The following is a 23,630-nucleotide window of genomic DNA, read 5'->3' on the forward strand; positions in this document are numbered from 1 at the left end:
GAGAAAAATCAATGAAACAAAGACAGAGCTGATTCTTTGAATACATCAATAAATTTGATAAACCTTAGGAACACTGAAAAAGAAAAAAAAAGACACAAAATAGCCATATCATGAATGAACCAGGGGATGTTATGACAGATCATGAAGATGCCAGAAGGTTGAGAAAATCCTCCAAGCAGTTTTATACATACATATTTAACAACTTAGATGAAAAAGACTGCTTCATCACAACACAAAGTACCACAACAAACTCAATGTGAAATAGACAATTTGAATAGCCCTGTAAATTTTAAGGAAATTGAATTCAAATGTAAAACATAAAGCTATAAAACTTTTAGAGAATACCATAGGAGAAAATCTTCAAGATCTAGAGCTAGTCAAAGAGGTCTTAGACTTGACACAAAAAACATATAATTCATAAAAGGAAAATTGGATAAATCAGACTTCCTCAAATTAAAAATTGTAACTGTGCAAAAGTCCTTGTTAACAGGATGAAAAAAACAAACTAAGGACTAGGAGAAAATATTTGCAAACTGTCTGTCTGACAAAATATTTTTATCTTGAATATTTGAAAAACGCTGAAAACTCAATATTAAGAAAACAATCTAATTAGTAAATTAGCAAATGATATGAAGGGACATTTCACCAGAGATGACATACAGATGGCCAGTAAGCACGTAAAAAGATGTTCAACATCAGTAGTCCTTTGGGACATTAAAATTAAAACCACAATGAGATGTCAGTACATACCTATCAGAATGGCTAAAATTAAAAATAGTGACAGCTCCAAATACTGGCAAGGATTTAGAGAAACATGATCACTCACATATTGCTGATGGGAATGTAAAATACTACAATCACTCTGGAAAATAGTTTGGCAGTTTCTTAAAAAGCTAAACATGCAACTACGAGACAACCCAGTAATTTCACTCCTGTACATTTATACCATGGAAATAAAGACTTAAGGTACACAAAAACTTGTATACCTTTATGTGTAACATCCAAAAATTAGAAACAACGTAGATATCCTTCAACAGGTTGAACAAACTGTGGTATATCCATACCGTAGAACACTATTGAGCAATAAAAAGGAATGCTATTGATGCATTCAACAACATGGATAAATCTTCAGAGAATTATGATGAGTAAAAAAGCCAATCCTGAAAGGTCACATCCCAAAGGCCCATTTATGTAGCATTCTTGAATTGGCAAAATGATAGAAAGGGACCACTGATTAGTGGTTGCAGGTGTTAAAAATGGGTTAGAGGAGGCAGGGAAGTGTGTGTGGCTACACGTGATGTCAGTGTTCCCCATCTTGACTGTATCGGTGTCCATTGTGATATTGTGACATCGTGATATAGTTTTGCAAAATGTTTCTGTTGGGGAAACTAAGGAAAGGGTATACAGGATCTTTGTGTATTATTTCTTATGCTGAAAGTCATTTTGAAGTTTGAAGCCAAGATACTGAGGCATAGGAAGAAGACTATGGCATGACACAACACTATTAATTAGGAGTCTTGGGGATTACTTTTCCCTTTTAGTTTACACATCTGAAGATGGACGTGAGATGCTGGAGAGAATTCTGAGGAAGTAGCTTAAAAAGATGATAAACCTTGATGAATGACACGTTGTGTAGAGCTAGGTTAAGGAACGATGGCTGTCTTGCTTAACTGGTGCCCCTGCCTAATATAAGTTTGCTTAAACGATGGGCACATTGGCCCTTTGGCCTCAATGCCACTATCTCACTCTTGTTCTTCAAACCCAGCTCAATTTCTACCTCAGTTTGAAGTTCTTCTTGAGTATCTCAACCCCTACTCATTTCTGCCTCTTAGGAGTTGATCGATTTGGCAAAGACTGTGCCATGAGATTAGTTTTAAACAAGGTAACTGCAATTATATATCCAACTTAGTGTCTCCTACAGAAAGCTATTTCACCAAGGGGTACTCCTTGAATTGATTTCATGCTGTCCTATCATTGTGAAACTCCTTTATGGGAATTTTAGATTAAATGCCTTCTCAAGTACCTACTTCTTGGTTCTCTGAATTCAGTTATTTCATGGTTTGTCATTCCAAATGGTGATATTTGCTTTTTACCTACCACTTCTTTCCCTAAAGAGAACAGTAACCCTTGTGGGGCAGCACTGAATCTCATGGGTGACTATGGTATGTATTCAATCAGTATTTGCAGACTGAGTGAACTCACTACTAAACATTTCCACAAAAGAACTCTGACCGATGATGTTAAGCTACAGTAGAAGAAAACTAGGTTGAACTCAGTGAGAAAACCAGCATGTCAAGCCCTTACATGTGAGATGTGAGTAATGGCCATACAATCTTCACAACTGGTCATTTCATGAGGACCACAGGGCCATCTGTCCAATGTTATCTGTGGTTCCGCCTGAAAGAAGATGACCAGCTCACTACGACCTGCTGAGTTCCTGTCTGGTTGTATGATTCCAGACTTCTGGGATTTTGGGCTTGATTCTCTACAGGGCAGAAAGCTATATTCCCCTTCCCATTTAAATTGCAGCTACTGTGAAATTAGCCATGACCATCTTTTACAAGTAAAATTCTCATGTAGATAGTAGACTCCAGAGTGATACTGGCCTCCTTTATTTGGCAACTGTGTTCCCATTCCTAATGTGTTTTGTAACTCATGCATGATGTCTGAGTAGGTTCGAATGAAACCATATTTATTATGTACTCTGTTCTTTCAAATAACAAAACAGATTACTGTGTTGTTATGCAGATGTGCCATGGGTGGAATGCCAACTCTCGGGAGCATGCAAAGCCCTGTCCACTTTACTGAGACATTGTGAGAGGTGTGAATGACATTTGAAGGGAGTTTCTTGAATCTCTTATGTTGGGTTTTGCATGTGCTGCACCCACCCGATTACTTTATGTAAGATGCTATTGGTCTGTTCCATGTAAAAATTCATGTTGTGTCAATTAATTTCATAGGGAAACAAACCTGAAAGTCCGTCATGCGCTATCAGTTACCTCAGAACTTGGAGCAGATATTAGCAGACTTGCAAAGTTTGATGGTAAGTGTTTAAAACAGACAAACAAAAATCACAAAACCAAAAAGTAATGTAATGAAATAATTATCTGAAATTTAATTCATGTTTCTTTTTACTTGGTGGAAGGACATAAAATTCTGCAGGCATCAAAGCCTGTAATCTCATGCAAAAGAGTAAAAATGTTTACCAAGGGGAGAATGGCTTTATTAGTTCATTGTTCATTTCATCCTTGTTTCCTCTTCTGTAGACCTCATTTCCTCTAGTCCCACAATACCCTTCCCTTGCCTGACCTTGGCCTCCCTGGGGCCCTGTGCAGATTTGCTGTGGATGAACACAAGCCATACTTGTACTTCTAGCTCTAGGTCTAACCATTCACCTATTCTTTGGCTCCATGACAAAGACCAAATACTCGACTACAAAGTTTGCCAAGAAAATAATCCAGCCTCATATATTTCTGTATCTTGCATAGTGCCTGGCATAATGTCTTAAAGGTAGTAGGTGTTCAGGAAGAAAATTCTGATTTATTAATAAGTTGGTCAGCTGTTGCTCTTTGAGACCATGGTTTCCTTATCACAACTTTCACACCACTCAACCCAGTCCCTTCTTCTCAGCATGGGAAACCATCTCCTCTGCCTGTTCTGTTCCACTTGTGTCTTGTTATTTTCTGTTAAAGTTGTCACAGAGAAACAAAATCCTTCAAGAGTAAAAGGAAAGAACCATTAACAGTAGGGCTATAGGCACCAGAATAGGCTATGGGAGAATCTTTGGGTTCAATGGTCTCTTGCTTTACACATTTGTATGTCTGTCCTTGAACGCAAATATTTCCATATAGATTGGTTTTATTTATTAATGAATCTTTGAGTTTGAGACTGTCTTCCAAATATTTTCTTTGGAGTCTGTTTAAAGGAAAATGTGGTCAGGCGTCCTAGCATGATCCTATGAGGTAAAGCACTGGTGAATTTTAAATTGTCAAATTTCCCCAGTGCACCGCTTAGAGTTTATAGTCCCTGTACTTTGCATTTGCTTATAAACTCTGTCTAGAGGCTGTTAATATTTTCATCTCTATTAAATGTCTGCTGTTATAATAAATGTTTGTAGAAAAAATATTCCTCCAGTTTGAGATTTAAGTCAGGGGAATAGCCAGGAAACTTTAAATGGCCCAAGAAATATTTTGATTGGAGTAAAACAAATTATACATTTTCTACTAAGTAATTTTTTCAATGAAAATTTACTGTTCTTTGAATCCAAGAAAAGTAAATTCTTTTCATGAATCAAAATACTTGCTTAAAATATTTCATAGAATATTTATGGAGTCCTAAAAGGGCAACCTAAATATAATTTACCATTACTCATTTCTTTCCTGGAAGAATTGTACCTTTATTCCTCTATCAATCTATGAGGAGGTAAAAATTCATGCTTTTTAGTCTTCTTTACCATAAAAAAGCAGAAAATTATTGTTATAATTTCCCAGTTCACTTTTTTCATACTGTAATTCAGTTCAGACACTAAGAAATCTTAGTGGTGTAAACAGTAAAAGTTTTTTTCTTGTGCATGTCACATTCTGATGTAGGTCAGGCAGCCTTTTCCATCTTATAGCCATGGTGCCTAGACTGATGGCCTCTAAGGTCACCACACTAAAGCAAGGACACACTGACTTTTAACTCCTTCTTCCTTTCACATTTTGTTGACCAGTGTGAGTCACATGGGCCTGGCCCAAATGCAAGGGAGGCTGGGAAATAACAAGCAGATACATTTGTTGAGTGCTGACTTTACCATACCCTCCAAGAATTCTGATCATAGGTCAAGGCCAGGATAGTGCATCAAGGGCCAGGCTGGATTAGGTTGATTTCTTACATGCAACCGTAGGAATGGGGCCAAGAATCCTCCTTCTCAATCAGAGTATGACTCCTCTTACTCTCTATCTCTTCTACCCTGTTTGGCTTTTTCTTTTTCTCATAGCACATATCACCATCTGGCATACTCTATAACTTACTTATTTTCTGTTTATTATTTATTGTTCATCTCTACTTGCTGCAGTGTAAGCCACATGGGGATCTTTGTTTTGCTCACTGTTATATGCCAAGTTCCTAGAACAATGCCTTGCACATAATAGGTGCTAGATAAACACTTATTCAGTGCATGAATAAATGGTTGCAAATGCCAGAAATGGGGGGCAGGATCAACATGAGGCCCCAGAAAGACAGGGGAAGGCAAAGGAAGGGCCTAAGGTTAAGTGATTGGGAATGGTGGGTGGAAGAATGGGGTGAGGTAGAAACTTCCTGATGGGAACTTGAAGGATGAAGCAAGAGTGCTGGGTACCCTGCTCCTGGAGGGCAGGTGGCTGAGAGAGGGCTTATCTGTTGTGGTGATTTTATAAGATCTTCAGCTCAGAATATTTTTTCAAACAAAATTTAACACATAGGCACCACATTTAAGTCAATACAAGTGGTGCTGCTCAGGCTGAAGCCAGAAGACATTTCCTCACCTAAAATAGTTTCTTTCATATAGCTGGGGTATCCTGAAAGGTTAAGGGACTTGCCTCTTTATGAAAACAGTTTTAAAAAATATTTCATACAATTTGTTTTTAAAGTACATTAATAATTATTACATACTAGTTGTGGCTTGAATTTGCTTCATGGAGCATAAGTAACTCATCAAATCTTTAACATAATTGTTTTCTCAAAGGCAACACAGACCTCTCTATTTACAAACCATTTATACTTAAACTGTGGTCACTTTTCAGTTTAGAACTGAACTAAGGACCAGATTTCTGTTGAATTTACTCTTTTGTTCTTAAATTTTGTGTTTAATTTCAGTCTACCTTAAAGTTTAAGGCAATATTTTGAATTGAACTGTATATTAAAATATGATTTCCTATTTCCAAGAAAGCATCTTGGAATAACTAGAGGGATTAAGGGGAAATAAACTAGACACAATATACAAATTATATTTTCCCTGTTAGCAGCCAAATTTAAAGACCAGAAAGGTGATGCAAGATGTGGTGTGGAAAGTCTTTGAAAGTGTTGGGATAGTTAATAAACACTAAATCCTTCCCATTAAAGCTCTTGCTTTCTTAAAGCCTTCAACTTTTCCTCTACTCCATTCTTTCCAAACCCTAGTTTAGACATGTTCATTTCAGTCTCTCCCTGCCTCTGACCCACACATTCGAACCCTCTATACTATAAGCACACATTTCTCTACCCGTTTCTCTCCTCCCTTCCCTCCATTTCTTACTAATCTATTTCCATCTTCCTCTTCCACCCTTTGTGTTAGCTTACATGTGCTATCTCCCAGCATACATTATCTCACTTTCTGTAATTCTTCACCTCTTCTGTTTTCATTGCTCTCTCCATATTAATTAAGTAATGAAATCCATTTATTAAGCATCTCCTAGGCACAAGATGCAGTAGGAAGTGTGTAGGATTAGAAGATATCTCCACATGTATTATCGAGTTTCCTTTGATACCTTTTCTCCTCCATTTCTTTCTTAGCCCCTCCCCTTTTTTTGTCTTTATTCACCGTTGTCATAATGCTTATCACTAGATTTCAGGTTTTCCTCTGATGACTAGAAAAACCTTCCTTGAGTCATGGGAATTGAAACCACATATTGCATCCTTTAGTTTAAGCTAAAAGCATGATATCAACATAGTGTACATTTGGAAGTGCCCTGCCTAGCTGTGGCATGGTCTAATAGATGACACAGACATGTGAGGCACACCCTTTCCCATGCTCTCTGTCTGTGCTAAGTATATCTTTTAGCTTGTGACTTCTGGGCAAATCTGGGTATGGTGTTATTTTTGCTTCTAGTTATCGTGTGGTTTTTCTTCTGAGACTTTGCCAAAATACTTTCTCTAGCGCCAAACTACAGTTTTTTGTTTTTGAATTGTAAGTGCACATCTTCCAAGTATTTGAAGACCTGAGTTTCCCACTCATATTCCTAGAGAAGTCCTCATGGGGGACACCAAGACTCAAAACTGAGATGGCTAGGGCCTTAGGATATCCCTCATAAGTCTTCCTGCCTCCTCACTTTTGCACCTAAACCTGAGGACAGTGTCTTGCTAGTAACCTCCTTAGGCATGGCATGAAACTTTCATTCATTCTTTCATTCATTCACTCAGTCATCTGTCCATTTACTCAGTAAAAATCTATTTAACACAATGACCAGGGGCTTGCTAAGCCTGCAGATACAGTGGTTAATAAATCAGACCTAAGCCTTGCTTTCACAGAGCTGATAGCCCGGCAGGGAAGACAGACTTTTGAACAAGTGCTCATTCCCAAAGAATGAGCCAAATTTAGTTTGGCAAAGATCCTATAGTTCTCAGGCCTTAAGCATGTTGTTGACACATAAACACACTCACTATATACCAGGCATTGTGCTAAGTAACTGTACACATTATCTTATTAAATCCTTATAGCCTTGAGAGGAAGAGATTATTACTGCCTCCAATTTATGGGCAAGGAATTTGAGATTCAGAAAAATTGAATAATTTTCCCAATGGCACATGATTACTAAGTGGAGGAGCCAGACTATGAGCCCAAGACTGCTGGCAAAGCCTATTTTATGGAAGGCCACAAGAGGCTGTGAACTACAAGCAGAAAGTCAGCATTGGAGAAGTAGGGGAATTAGCATGACAACCTAGCTCCTGATCAGGATAAGAAATAAATTTTAAGAATACTCTAAATTAAAAGGCACAAAATTAATTACCAGAGATCAAGTATACCTAGGACTCAGATGACATCATCATATTTTTAAAAAGCAGCAATGTTCTCAGTGATCTTGAATGTCAGGATCCCTGACAAGAGTTTATAGAAGACTTGGCTAACTATAGAGACCAGTACATGCAAGACAGTGTTTTGGGTTTTGATAGGTAAATCTATTTATTTAAAAAATTTTTATATAAATGTTTTTATACATTTCTAACATCAGAAAATAATTGATAAATAGTCTGTTGAATTTTGTAAGGAAAAATAAATAAGTTGATCTAATATTATAACAAGTCTAAAAATAGAGCAGGCCTTGATTTTTCATGTTAAAGTTTTACGGGAATTGAAAAGCTTTTTATAAATAAGTAGCTGGAGATAATTTTCAGTTATACATTTGTAGACTGGACATTTTTATGCCTTGGGGAAAGTGCTGGATATAAATTGTGCAAATGTGTTTAAGAATCCGTTGCATATTGTTACTGACTGGACTGAGATCTGTTTTTTTGCAGTTTATGACAAGTTTACATATTTTGTATGACTGTTAATACTGAGTTCTGAACCAGGGAAAGGTTGACTCTTTATTTCAGGAATCTTGGTGTATTTTATGGTCCTTTATAAAGAATAGCATGTGTGTAATTAAAATACACAAAAACAAACATCTCTTTTTTGTTAAAAAAAAAAAAAGGCTTGGTCAACATCTTATGACTTTTTACTTACCAGATAGTTTCCCATTCACCTGGACAGAGGCACAGCCCAACAGCGTAGCTGATATGATTGTAGGAGGCATATATTCCATCTAAAGGCAAGAAGAATAGCTTCCCTTTTTACTGCTGGTATTGATGTGGCTATTATGGTAGTGATGATGGGTGGCTGAGGCTTGAAGGTTGAAGAATGAAGAGGCTTTAGAAAATAGGAAGGTGACACTCTTCTTTCTAAGAAAAAAAATGTATCACATCATCAGGGCAACAATTAATGGTCAGTCTCCTAAACTCTGAGAAACTCTTGGCTGGAGAAACTCTTTAACAGCAATGATGATGTCTTACTCAGTAGATAATTTGTCTTATTAAAGAGTTGCAGTGCAGATAATCAAGAAATAATGCTAATAATAATATACATCACAAAAGCCAACTTCTCTGGAGAATCATGGAATATTGGGTATTGACTTCCATTTTCATGATAAACTATAGATTTCCACTTGGAGGTAAATGCTTTAGGTAAAAAAAGCTATTAGGTTGGTTATGAACCAACAACCCAGATGACTAAATTTAGAGTCCTGAGGAAGGGTGAGAATAAAATCTTGTGGATTTTGTCTAGGATGGACCTAGAACATTTCTGTGTGACTGTGAACTGGGTGAATTGCTATCTGCTTTCATATCTGTTCTCCTCAGAGGGGAAAACATAAAACTAGCTAGTCTGATTATATTTCTATCTCCTCATTGACATGATCTTTGTCTCAGTTGTTTCATTGCACATTAAAGATGACTTTGTGCTCTAAACATGTTTATAGTGAATAACTATCTGAGAAAAAAATACTATTTTTCCTAAATTGTTTTCTCATTCATTGTCTGACTGTTTACTGCCTCCAACTCTTTTCCAGTACTATTAGCAAAAGGAAGAAGGGTCCTAAAGTTTTTCTTTAGTCTTTATTATGCTTTATGGCTAGGGTACCTATTTGTTTGCTTCTGATGTGCTTTAAGGTTCCCCCTTTCCCCCCACTAGAGTTCTCAGATATATTTGTATCTTGTTAGAGTTAGGTCAACCTAAGCCCATGATGGTGGCTAGCCTCCTAGGTCTTCCACTCCTCTTTTATCATTATCACCATGGAAATAAATCCACTTCTTTCATTCATCTTAAATCTACTCTAGCACCCATCTCAATTCCCACCTTCTCTTTGGAAACCATAGGAATTTTTTTTCTATCTCTACAACAAATATGCACTAAGATCTTATTATGTAGGCAGTATGGTAGGCTATGGGGCTACGACGTGAATACAGTGCTCTCTTCAGAGGAAACTATTTACCCTTTTTTGGAAAAGGGAAGAAAGAGTTTGGAAGCTTTTGTTTTATGCTAACAAGGCTAAGAAAGGGGAAGCTGAGTACTTCTGAAGACAAAAAAAAAAAAAGAAAATGTACTTTGGCTTTGTTCCCACCACTTTGTTTTGACCAGGCTCTGTATTTAGTACTTAAATCAGTAGGACCACACTCTTTGAGAAAGGCTGAATTGGGGGTTGGCCTCCAAGAACCAAGTCAGAACCCCTTGGCCTTACTGCCTGTTCCTGTCTAGAACCACACCCTTGGTGTCAGGCCAGAAGTTGGAAGAGCCTTGGGGCCAGGGAGGAGTGAGCCAACATGTTCAAGGCTGTATTTGTCTCCATGTCAGTCTTTGCTTGCAACAATAAAAATGATCAAATGAGCCTGTTTTTTATATTTCTATTGGCAGGGACTGTGTATCATGTTGTTTTTGCCCAAAACACATTTTTATTTATTTATGTTTTTTTGGTGGCCAACTTTGAAGACTTGAGAAATTGAGTCTTGGGTCAAGAAACTGGAATAAGCTTTAAGGGTTGCTATCAACCCAATATTTTATGCAAGTTTTGCTGGCGATACTCAATTCAAACTTCTACAAAATTTAGGAATGAAAATTATTGGTCAAGAGGAAAAGACTTTGAATTCTTAGAATTTAGAAAAAGTCCCCTCTTCCACAACATAATTGTCCAAACAACTTGGGCCAGTTGAAATCAACTTTAATTTACTTTTTAATATCAGTGATAGGCCATAATGGGAGCAACCAGAATTTAGCCACTTCCCTTTGTATAAAAAATGACTTTGTGCAGGTTATTTAACCTCACCAAAATCATCCTGCCAGTACTCTTGATAAGTGGTGGATGTCCAGGAAGCCGCCAGCGAATGCCCAAGTGGGGGCTATTTAGGTAGCACTTTTGTTATAACTGGGAAAAGGAAAAAGGAGTTTGGAAAAAGCAGTCCTTAGGCCCCGAGGCCCTCTCTCCTTTCTGTTTTTTGTTTATTCTTTTGTTTTTCATGCAAGATCCAATGTTAGTAATCTGGTTGGTCAGGAGTCATCAGGCCATGTGAAAACTGGCTGCTGTCACCTCTAAGAGTTTTAAAAGCAAAAGCCATCATCATAGGAAGGAAGGGTGTCTGTGTAAGAAGCCTCTAGGTTCAGGTGCTGGGTGAGTGGTGTGACAGAGAACTACAGAGGCCCTGTAGGCTGGGCTGGTCTCCTTTCTCTCCAGTCAGTGCTGAAGACTTCCTTTTGTATTTTCCAAATGCCACTTTGTACGTTCCCTTTGGCTTTGATTAAACACGTGTATTTTTATTGTTCTTGAGAGGTGCTAATCTCACAGCCGACTTGGGTTTGAGCCCTGTTTGGATCTCCCCACCACCTCTCTTTTTAATTCCTTCCCCCTTTTTGCCTTCTCTCCCTCTGTCTTTCAAGTCTTGGTACTCATTACTGATTGAAGTTTAACCCCAGCAGTTTGCAGTGCAAATGCATTTAATCTAATAGTTGTATTTTGTGAAAAGGTCCATACAAGATTATTTCTGGTTTCTTTTTCTGTCAAAAGAACCCCCACCCTGAAAGTGTATTTTCTTACTGAAATTATGGAACGAATTGATTTTTTGATTTGGAATGGGCATACCCTTGGTTTGGAATAGGCCTGGAAGTAAAAAAAAAAACAAACAAAACAAACAAACAAAAAAAAACTGGAAACATATTCTGGTCAGGTTGGGACAAGTTATATGGTGGCTTTGAGAGGCCTCAGAACTCTGCATCTAATCAAGATAAGAAGCCTAGAACAGCTGAAAAGAATCACATGCATTCTCAGGCACATGTGGCAAACAAGGCCCAGGTTTCTTGGTGGGGGGATATAGTAGGACCCCCGAAATTCTGAGCCTAGAAAGGCCTGATTGACTTTGGTTGTGAAACTGGAAGTATGCCATCTTAACCTCTGTAAAAGTTCACAGTAAGTAAAAAGAGTGTAAGAAAGACTTTTAGGACAGTCCCTGCTTTATCTTTTCAGAAATCATTGTTACAAACTACAAGTAGAGGTAAATGATTTTTATTTAAGGAAAAAAAAACAACCCATGGATCTCAAGGTTTCTATTGTTATTTAAACAATGCGGAAAGCTGTGTTAAAAACACTTAGTAGATTTCCATCTTTGTATTCATCGCCCCCCCTCCTCACCTCGCCCCCCGCCCCCGTCAAGCTTGTTTTTTCTAGTACAATCTTGTGTACATAACATTGCACTGTCTAAAAAAAAAGGAAAAATATCCTGTGTATTAGAAGCAGGGTGGTAACACAGTACTGTGGACTTCCAAACAGAGTTTGAGGTGAGTCATAAACAAGTTTTGTTTTTGTTTTTGTTTTTTTACAGGGACTGTTGTCTGTGAGGCACCTAACAACAAATTAGATAAATTCACAGGAGTTCTCTCTTGGAAGGACAGCAAGCACTCCCTCAACAATGAGAAGATAATCCTGAGGGGCTGCATCCTGAGAAACACCAGCTGGTGTTTCGGAATGGTTATATTTGCAGGTACAGATGACTGCCCGGAGTTGGCTATGGGGGAGTCCTTCCTGAGGTATGCATGGGCAGTCTGCATCTCTCCAGGTTGGATGAGCATGGTGCATCTGTTCCACACAAGGTGCTGCTCTGGGCTGACGGCAGAGGACGGCATCACTGCTCTGGAAATAGTCTGGGTGGCCCCCCTGTGTGAGCAGCCACTGACATCATGATCTTATTCTTAAGGGGTGCTTGGGCCCTCATTGCTTGGTGGGTGCTAGATCCCCAATGTTTAATTTCTCTTTCTTTATCTTCACCTCAGTCATGCCCATCCTTGTGTGTATTAATCAACTTTAAAGTGGGGGAAGTAGATGAAACAAAGCCCCCCACCCCTCACTGCTGTTAATTTTGTAGTTTGCAAAGGTCAGGTAATCCTTTTGGAAAAGGTTTCTTGGAGATACTGCAATCATTTCTGTTTATACTCTGTAGCTTCTTCTATTATTTGTCAGCAGGCAGTGGGTCCTGGAAAGACTACATGATGGAGGCAGTGAGGGAGGGAAAGTGCCTCTTACTCTTCCTGCTGGCCACTTTCTGCATCTCTACTTTATCTCTACAGGCCCAAGGTGGCATTCTCCTGCTAAGGGAGCTTACAGTAGCTCCACTACATAAAGCCACTCAAATTGTACTCATGGCATCAATTGCCAGCCCTGGATTTTTAAAAATCCTGTTTATTATGACACCGAAATAAGACGTGTTTTTGGGTCTGTTGACTATGTGCAATCAAAATTGGAATGTTTTTCTTAACTGACTTTCCTCAACAACAACAAATGTTTATTAAAGACTCAAAAGTGTTCCAAACCTGGAAAAGGCCTCCCAATTCCTCCTAAATACTTTCAGCTGTGGATTTTAGTAAGGCTCTTGCTGCTTGGGGTATTGCCATTGTACGGACTTGAGAAATCCCTAGAAATATGGCAGTATATGTTCTTTTATCTGGGGATGAATCTGCTTTCATAATTCTCTCATCAGATGCTTTCATTCATTAGTCAGGGGAATAAACCTGTGACCACATATTTTCTTATTTGCATCTCTCTTGCATTGAAAAAAGAGGCTTATATCAACCTTCCTTTATCTTCCCACACAATGAAGGGGAGACTTCTTGAAGGTCCTTTCATGGGAAGGACCCTTCTGGTCTGCTTCCTGTCATCATAGAAATTGAGGAGCTTTATCCTAGAAATGGGCTATAGCCCAACATTTTGTTTGCATTTTTGTGAACTTGTTTGGAATGACTGAGCTATGGTTCAGCTACAGCATGTTATGCTAGGACAGCTGCTGTGAGCCACTCAGAAGCCAAGTTTTCCTCCATAAGGTTTGCTCTATGGGAAAATGTGCATACCTAGGAGGAAGAGGGGTAGTAAGTTGAACAGGTCTCCCTCCGAGCAGGTATAATAAAGAGCTCACAGAATTTGGACTAGACAGAGCTGGGTTCAGATTTGTTTACCAGCTGTAGGATGTTAAGCCTTGGTTACTTAAACTTCCTAAGCTTTAGTTCCTTCAGCTGTAACATGGGGATAATGAATACATTAGAGTCACTCTAAAGGCTCAGCGAGACAATGCATATGGAAGAGGATGCTTGATAAATGTTAGTTTTCTTCCTTCCCTGCTTCTTCCTTCTAGCTTCAATTCCAAATGCACTGCCTGCTCCATAGACTGAGAATTGGGAGTGGGTACTGCCCTTTGGATCTTGGCAGGCAGAAGTAGGGAATATCCTCTTCTTTTGTGATATGGACTGGATATTCACTGGACCTTCATGAGGCAGATATTTGTAAAGCAGAGAATGCCTGCATTGACTTGAGTCTGGGTGCAAATGTTAAGAGGAAGCTTAACTAGAATAGTGACAGGCTGGGAATGGTTGGTTTCATCAATGTCAGATTTGAACAGATGAGTCTTTCATAACCCTGAATCTTAAGATATCTAATTTGGGGAATGAGTTCCAGCTGAACACTTAGATCTTATGAAAGTTATCCAAAGTGAATTATTAACTATTCTTTATTACCCTGGTTGCACCTATCACTAGGGATTGTGTAAGGAATATAGTTGATGCAGACGTGGTTTGCTTTACAAATCTATAATTTACGAGGGTTTAATATGCATTAACAGCTAGGTCATGCCTTTCTGTTAATAGTTTTTCTTTCACTCAAGAGAGGAGGAAGTCTTGTTTCTGAGTTGTAGGAGTCTTAGTCATTTAAGAAATCCATAGGAGTCAGCACCATTTGGTGCATAGTAGATTTTTGCATTGGATGTCTTCCATTTGCTCCTCCAGATCTACTCTCGCCTTTCCCACTCTTCTTTCTGCCTTGGGAGGCTGACTTGTATGGTTTCCCCTAATAGGTTTTCTTGAATTTTGGCTTCTAGTTAAGGAAGGATCTCTGGGAAGAGATCAAAGGGAGAAAGAACACTGAGGTCAAGGTATTTATTTCCCCAAACTTCCTCCCTGTGTGGTCACTTCAGCCTGACTGGGACCCTCAGCATAAAGTTTCTCTTTCTTAAGGCTGCAAACTCTATATTGTCCTTTAGGGTCCAGTTACCACTCCCTCCCCTCACTCACCCTTCCCCCGGCTTAGAGGAACCTCTTGATTGTTACTAAGTCTTTGGTTACTGCATTAACCTTTTGCTTACTCTATACCCCCTCCCACACTTTTGTAAAGAGTCCCTCTATAAAAAAATTTTTCCCCAATTATCCTTGTTCAGTGCGTCATCTATTTCCTGTTTGGAATCTGAATGAGTCAGTCTTAAATACAACATTGATTGAATGAGTCAGTGAATTAACGAATTAATGGAGTATTTCATATAGTTTTAAAAATAGTGGTTAAGATCAAGAGCTTCTAAGTTAGATATATCTGGTTTTGAACTCTGGTTCTGATCCTTACTAGACAAGAAATGTGAGGCAAGTTACTTAAATACTTCATTATTAGTGAAATAAGGATAATAATACCTCATTCATTGGATCGTTTTGTTTTGGTTATTTATTTATTTAATTTCTTTCTTTCTTTCTTTCTTTCTTTCTTTCTTTCTTTCTTTCTTTCTTTTGTGAGTGAATGGCAGAGGGGCAGAGAGGGAAAGAGAGAGAGAGAGAGAGAGAGAGAGAGAGAGAGAATATTCCAAGGCTCAGTCTCATGAACCTGAGATCAAGGCCTGAGCTGAAATCAAGAGCCAGATGCTTAACCTACTGAGTCACCTAGGTGCCCCATTGGATTGTTTTAAGCATTAGCTGAGATAATAGATGAAAAGCACATATACATATTGCCTAAAACATAGCAGGTACTTAATAAATTCATTAAATAGTTATTCATTGAGTGCCTACTATGTGGCAGGCACTGTACTTGTTCGTTTATGATTGAGAATGTAAGGGACACCTGGGTGGCTAGCAGTTAAGTGTCTGACTCTTGATTTTGGCTCAGGACATAATCTCACAGTTCATGAGGTTGAGCTCCTCATCAGGCTCTGCGCTGACAGTGCCCAGAGCCTGCTTGGGTTTCTCTCTCCCTCTCTGCCCCTCCCCTGCTTGTATGTGTGTGTGTATGCATGTGCTCTCTCAAAATAAATAAATAAACATTTAAAAAAAGAATGTGAACAAAAACAAATGCAGTCCATTCACTTGTGGTTTTGACTCTGGTAGAAGAAAGAGACCTTAATCTCAGATAATTGTAGTAATGAATATATAATCTCAAACTGAGATAAGTGCTCTGAAAGAAAAGAACATGGAGTCATAACAGTATATAATGGAGGAATATGAAGAAGAAAGAGCAAGCTAGCTAAAAGTCACATTGTGGACAAAGGCCCTGTGGTAGGACTAAGGATGGTGAGGTAAAACTAACAAACAAACAAACAAACAAACAAAAAAGAAAAAACAAAATTTAAGAAGGCCAGTGTGGAGTATGGAGAACATGGAGGTTAAAGATAGACATGTGACTGGAGATATGGATAGGAGCTGGACCAGACAGGACATTGTGATCTGTATCTAGAATTTTGGTCTTTATCCTAAGAGGATTGGGAAGCCATTGCAAGTTTTTCAAAGAGATGGCGTGTGTGTGTGTGTGTGTGTGTGTGTGTGTGTGTGCGCGCGCGCGCGCGCGTATGTGTGTGTGTGTTAAATTTGAAAAGCTAATTATTACCTACAGTATTTGTAAAGTTGGTAAATAGCAAGTCCTTATAAGAGTGTATGATTGGGGTTGGGGAGGAAAAAAATATTAGAATTGGGGGAAGAGTGGATGCAGGGTGACACAGTTACTAGGCTTTTACTATAGTCCATTTGAGAGATGATGGTACTCTGGGCTAGAGTGGAAGTCATGGGCATAGACTAGACTCCTAGGCTTCCCTCAGCTTTCACAACTGGATGGATAGCAGTGCCATTCACTGATATAAGGAACTCTGAGGAATATCACAAGCTGGGCTGGCCCAGGGCTGCCCAAGGGGCCTTAGAAGAATCTAGCGAAGATGCCATATAGACAAATATATGGGTTTACAGCTAAGAGGAGCAGTGTGAGCTGGAAATTTACATTTGGTCTACAAATGATCATTGGAGCTGTGGTCTTAGATGAGATGGCTCAGGGAAAGTAGATTGAGAAAGAAGATGGGCTCTGTCTGAGTCTTAAAGAATCCCAAGGTTTGGTGGCTGTATAGAAAAGAGTGAGCATCACGGAAGACAATGGAGTGAACAAAGAGGTAGGAGGAAAAACAGGACAGCACTGTGACACAGAGGTTAAGAGAAGAGTGTGTTTCAAAAGGTTGGAATAGTCAACAATGTCAAGGGCTGCTGACAGGTACAGAAAAGGCACGGAGGATATTGAAAACACTAGATCTGAAACTAGGTTGAGTAATTAGTAGGAGATGAGGAAACAGGGGCTGTTGAGTACAGAAAATTCTTTCAAGATCTGTGACTATGAGGGAAGGAGAGATGTGTAAATCAGCATCTGTAGATATATTTCAATAAGTGCTTAAAAACCCATTAGGTATAGTCTCTGCTATTCTGTGTGTGTGTGTGTGTGCCCAAGAAATGTAAATTTTTAGCACAAAACTGGCTCTGTCAGCATTTCAGCTTTTACTAATCACAAATTTTATTTGCTCGTTGTGATCTTTACTGTACAAGAAATACTTCCCACCCTCAGTGTCCATATGATTTCAATAAACTATTCTGAGAAAGTGTGGGTGGTCTCCTTTACACAACAGTAGTTGGGAATAGGACACTGGGGTACGATTTCAAATTCAAAACTGAATTTTATGAGACCCCAATCTTTGCTGCCATTTGTCTTTTAAGTAAAAGAAAGTCTTCTAAGGATGTGCCCATTCTTCCCTGACTTCTAGGATGGCATAAAATTTTATGTGTGCCTCTATTCGTTCTTTCAGTTCCACTTTTCTGCTATATTAAATGGCTACATGGATTGATGATAATAATGAGAAGAACACGTGAAGAGGAACACTAGAGAAATCAATATAATTAAAGCTTCTTTACTTCCATTTAGCATCTTCTTTTTATGCAAGGAATGCCCTTAGCAATATATTCTAATATGTTCCTTTGTTAATCATCTAGTTATCTACTTCTAAAGCAGTTAGTAAGATTCTTAGAATTACTTGAGAAGGCACTTAGTAAATATATCATGAGATAGTGTATTTACCTGAAATAAATCTAACATAAGATTTAAGACTATTCTTGCCCTTACAAAAGGTGTGTATCATATGCACAGTGTGAAATATATAATAATAGTTTAACGTGATGATGTATTATTTGGAGTTATTCTCGTTTCTCCAAAAGGCACCACAAATCTTTTTGGGAAACAGATCCTGAACTTGATTTCACTCTCTTTTTTTTAAGTCTATTTGTTTATTTTGAGAGAGAGTGGGGGAAAAGCGAGGGAGGGGCAGAGAGAGAGAGGGAGACAGAGAATCACAAGCAGGCTCCATGCTCTTAGCATACTCTTAGCATGGAGCCTGAAGTGGGGCTTGAACTCAGGAACTGTGAGATCATGACCTGAGCTGAAATCAAGAGTCAGATGCTCAACGGACTGAGTCACCAGGTGCCCCTATAATTTGATTTCTTATTTTAACTTTCCATTTTTGATCTCAGTGTTCTGAATTGTGTTTATTACTACATTCTTTTTAACATTCCAAATTATTCCTTACTTGGATTGACTTTGTTATCTTTCATTGCTTCAACTACATGCACATCCATACACAGCTTTTTGAAAAATAGCATTTCTCAAACTTTTTAGCCACAAGTTCTGTCTGGATTTATCCTATTTGAGGGAGACCAGTTATCTTGCAGTCTCCATGGTTGTTGTTAAGCAACCAGTTGAGAATTATACAAAACTTAATTGGCCCCTGTTCTTTTTTCTTTCCAAACTAAACTTTTGTATTCATTCATATTAATTAAATTTGCAAATAAAAATTTAACCTTATATTGACTAAAATTATGGGCTAGGTGTGTAAGAGACCTAAAGATGATTCAGACCTAGATCCTGATATAAGACAAGGAGATGCATAGCTTGATTGCAAGGTGGGAAGCAAAACTTACTCTCTCCATCCACATAACCATCACTTCCCCGTTCATACCTCTTAGGAGACTCACTCATTAACCTAAAGATCAGGCAGAAAAGTTGATGGTAGCCAGTAGTGTTCTACCATCAGTCATCAAGATCAGAGTTCTCAATGTTTTTTGGTCCCTGTTCTTAATAAAAATTAATTATTTTGAAAAAAATACTGTTCTCCTTTCAGGAACATTTGACATGATAAATAATAATAATAAATCATCAAATCATTTTAAAGTTTTTATTTAATTTTGTTTTTGCAGGTCCCGACACTAAATTAATGCAGAACAGTGGTAAGACAAAGTTTAAGAGGACAAGCATTGATAGACTGATGAATACTCTAGTACTATGGGTAAGGTACTAAAACAAAATTAGGCAAATCACTATCATTGGTATTTTAATATATTTCTTACATTTGGTTGGGAATTCTTTCAGAAATACTTATTTTTTTTTTGTGGAATTTTATTTGGATATTTTGCATTTGGGTCCCAGTTACATTGCCTTATACTTTCTAGATTATGATATCTCAACCATCAGTAGAGTTTCTCATGAGAAGTAGATCAGTGCTTATGGAGGTCTTCATGGTCTTGCAAGTTCTCCATATTCCAAGTACCTGCATTTGTTTTTAAAAAATAAAACATAATTTTTAAGTTACTTGGGTCTTTTTGTTGTCTTACCTTTGCTCATGTCCTCTCCACATAGCTTATGGATGGAGCTGGCTTCACGGGTGTGCAATCTTTGTAGTTCTACAGGTTCCCCACTCAGAACGGCCTCATACTTGGATGATTGATCTGCTGTTGCCACGTGGAAATTACCAACAATCCAAAGGTTATCAATAACCTTTGAACAAGGGGTCCTGCCTTTTCATTTTGCACTGAACTCCCCAATTTGTGTAGCTGGTTCTGCTTATGAATCTTCTAAGGCCCAGGTCATAGTTCTCCTCCTCCATGAAAGCTTCTAAACCTCCTTAGCCCAGGATTATCTCTTTCCTCTGAATTTTTTTCTCTTCTGTGCTTTTGAAATGATTTTCTTTTCCATCCATTTACCAAAAACAGTCTAGTATTCTTTGTGTTTTACCCTTTTGTCAGTAGATCTTGTGTGCTACCTGATGCTAGGCACCTGATTGTTCTCTGACTTTTTGTGTAATATTGTTTTGCATCGTTGTATTGGAATTAAGTTGAAGGACATTGACTTTAAATATGAAGACAGTGGCTTTGAACTACACCCCCCTTCATAGACTCACAAACAATTATAAAGAATTTGAGTTCAATAAATATTTGCATAACTGATATGTGATAGTGGGACTCTGAATAAGGAAAGAAGGAAGTGAATTCTTTTTGGGCACAAAATATTGACCTTGCTCTGTGCTTTACTTTTGGTATCATCCTCAGACTTGGGCTTTCTTCCTCTTAAACTCATCCCCTTGGGGCAGAGTCTCAGGGGCCAAGGGAACATGTTTAGCTTGTGCCCCCTCCTAGAATTCTCTATTTAAATGGCCTTGAGCCCACTTCTAGGGCTTGCGTGGGGATTGTATAGGTATCTACCACACATACACAAATATGTATTTACAGAGTAAAATTACTGATTGTGAAGGAGAGACTGTTCCAACTTTTCATATTAGAACATTGAATGCCCCATTAGATTATTAGAAGCTGATTCCATCCTAAGTTAGAGCATTTAATGCCAAATAGTACCAATTTTAATGCCCTTAAAGTAATTTACTTCAATTAATTGGTAGTATTATTGAAAGAAAAGAGGATACCATGATACAGGTATCAGGTAGGGTTTCAGGAATTCACAACTCTACTTTTCTCTAATACATGGCTTTCTAATGCACTTTAAATCGGGTTTTCTGCATACTCTTTCTACATAAATGTCTTATATGTCTATCTTGTTCATGAATAAAGAAGAAAGCAGTCCTAGAATGCCTGAATATTCCTTTTTTAGAGGAAGAAGGAAATAGCAGGTTAAATACATTCCTGTTCCCTAGCTTCACACTCCCCTCCCATCAGTGGCTGATCTCTGCTCCTAACACAGAATCAACTTGGTAGAGCAAAGTTCTCAAAGCCCCATATTCAGCTCAGATCTTATGTATTCATTTATTCATTGATTTGGTGTCTTTCCTTTCCAAGGCTGGCATTTGGGCTCATAAGGAACTGACCTTGCTCTCTTTCTGAAAGTTGCTATACCTCCAAAATGTCTGCTCTACCTAATACTGATACTAATCACAATGTAAGAGTTGGCTAACAGTTTTCAGGTTGATTCTCACTTTTTTTTTAATCTCCAAAGGAAAACATATATGGCATGCAGTATTTTAATTAATCTTTCTTTTCCTTGTTAGCCTTAAGTAAGGATTGTGCAGCTAGATCTGTAGCCAAGAGACTTGACTGGCTTCAGGTTGTTCTTTAGCACTGACGTTTTCTTCCTTTTGCTTTTATGCCTTAGGCGACTGTATAACTTATCATTCAAACAGGACACTTTTGCAAGTGAAAGGAGGGAACGCAATTAATATTCTGCCTGGATAACAGATACAAACTGGGGCTGACCAGGGCAAATCAGGACATACTGCCTTCCTAAGCCATCTAAATATATGCCCTTGTCACAAATCAAGGTTGTGAAGTTACTGGCTTTTGACCATGGACAAGTTATATAATCTTTCAGTGCTTCTGTTTTACTTTGTTCTGGTTTTGACCAGCAAAGTGTGACTAAAGATTGTCCCTATCTCAGAAAATCACTGGAAGAATTAAGTGAGAAAATGCATGTAAAATATTTAGTCAAGTAAAACATAAAAATATTAAACTTGTACGATTATTGATAAGTACGAAGAGCTTCGCATGACTTGCTTTTCAAATGACAAGTTCTTGGAGTTAGGAGTGTAACTGGATTGTGTTGATGTGACTAGTTTTGTGTTCAAATTAACCTTAACCAGACTTCCATTCTCATTTCAGATTTTTGGGTTTCTGGTATGCATGGGAGTTATTCTCGCAATAGGAAATTCAATCTGGGAGAATCAAGTTGGGGACCAATTCAGAACTTTCCTCTTTTGGAATGAAGGAGAGAAGAACTCTGTGTTCTCGGGATTCTTAACATTCTGGTCATATATTATTATTCTCAATACAGTTGTGCCCATTTCATTATATGTGAGGTAAGACGAGAGTTTATACTTTAGGAAAGCCACTTTGTCAAAAGACTTTGTTCTGCATCATCATGTTGTGCCTAATCATTTTTGTTTGTTTTAAAATTACCACAGTGAGGTAGATGTCTTGCTCTAACTGCTTATGATCTGCTACAGCTGTTACAAATGAGGCAACTAAGCTGTTTAATCTGCTTCACTTTTGTATTTTCAAATTATAATAAATGCATTTCATTTTCTTCTTGATTTGATCTGGTTTCTTAGGAATGTTTTTCTTTGGAATAAATGGACTGCAATATAATCTCATGCAACCTGATCAGTTAGAATTGAGCTGATATTGGGTAAGAAATGGAAGACTATTTGATGAGATCTGTTGAGATGATGCTTCCCTGCTACTAGTCTGGCTCCAGATACCTGGATTCAGATTCTGTTCCACCACTCACTAGCTCCATAACCTTGGGCAAGTTATTTCACCTTCCAGTGCCTTGGTTTCCTCATTTTAAAAGTAAAGAAGACAATATTCTACTTAATAGGATTGTATAAAGAATAAACAAACTGTAAAGCTCTTAAAAGAATTGTCTGACACATTGTAAAAGCTTAATGAATGTTAATTTTTCCTATTATTAGTAACTATAGTATAAAGAAGTTGAAATATACTGGGTGGTACTTGTCCATTGTTAAATAAGAAGTCTGACTCCTAGCTCTCACTTCAACAGGATCTATCATTTCTAGATTTGGACCCACAAATCAGAACTAAAATGATCTCTCTCTCCACACACACACACATACACACACACACACACCTCTATATGTATGTATATATGTACATTTTTGTGTGTGTGTATGTGTGTGTATTTGATAAGGCTTAGGAGTTCGCCCTAGAGTGTATAACTGAGATTTTTAAAAAATGTTTATTCATTTATTTTGAGAGTTAGAGAGGGGCATGTGCAGAGAGAGAGAATCCCAAGCAGACTTTGTGCTTTCAGTGCAGAGCCCGATGTGGGGCTCAAACTCAAGAATCATGAGATCATGACCTGAGCCGAAATCAAGAGTTAGAACTTAACTGACTGAGCCACCCAGGCGCCCCAATCCTAATCCTACCAAGACTGAGACAGATAATCCTAAAGACACTGGAGCCAAGATGAGACTTGGTTGTTTGACATTCCTCATCACCAGTATTTTAACAATACAAGAAATTACCAGCTCTAAATCCCCACTAATTTTTACAAGCTTCTTTTTCTCTCTTTCCAAAATCCTAACTATGATGAAGCAAGGGAAGTTCAATGCACAAAATCCACCCTTGTTTTGGATAGCAGTCAGGAAACTGAAATGTCAACTTGTGGGAAATTGACTTGAAGTAGTGGCATGTGGCCACAACACCACAAATTGCTCTGGGCCTTCTGGAGCTGTGGTCAGAGCAGGCTCTATTTAAACTGTATCCTACTGGCTCATCTTTGATTCTGAGGACCTCTTATGCTTGTATCAAATTATAAAGTCTGTAGTAAATCCTGCTTTTTGCCAGAAGAGCTATGGTCAGCTTTTATAGCTTTCCTTTTATGTCCTAAATGAACAATAAATGCTCATAGTGGCTTACCATCTGCACATGTGCAGTTTCATATGTCCTCATGAAGGAAGTATATTCTGTGTATGCTCTTTCTTTGAAGTGTGTTGGC

At 38.2% G+C, this 23,630-nt stretch overlaps 1 protein-coding gene across 14 annotated transcripts in view; it reads left to right on the plus strand.

Moving 5' to 3' along the window:
* ATP8B4 (ATPase phospholipid transporting 8B4 (putative)) overlaps positions 1-23,630 on the plus strand; it is a 268,475-nt gene that overhangs the window by 152,767 nt on the left and 92,078 nt on the right. For all 14 annotated transcript variants that reach the window (XR_007152769.1, XR_007152768.1, XR_007152767.1 and 11 more), the window contains 4 exons: positions 2,961-3,043; positions 12,118-12,276; positions 19,088-19,176; positions 21,773-21,969. Coding sequence is in view for 11 of the 14 variants with exons in the window: in XM_047861372.1 (XP_047717328.1) it covers positions 2,961-3,043; positions 12,118-12,276; positions 19,088-19,176; positions 21,773-21,969 (528 nt within the window). In the remaining 3 variants the exon portion in view is untranslated. The remainder of the gene's footprint in view (positions 1-2,960; positions 3,044-12,117; positions 12,277-19,087; positions 19,177-21,772; positions 21,970-23,630) is intronic.

The sequence above is a fragment of the Prionailurus viverrinus genome, chromosome B3, assembly GCF_022837055.1.
Source record: "Prionailurus viverrinus isolate Anna chromosome B3, UM_Priviv_1.0, whole genome shotgun sequence".
NCBI classification, from domain to species: Eukaryota; Metazoa; Chordata; class Mammalia; order Carnivora; family Felidae; genus Prionailurus; species Prionailurus viverrinus.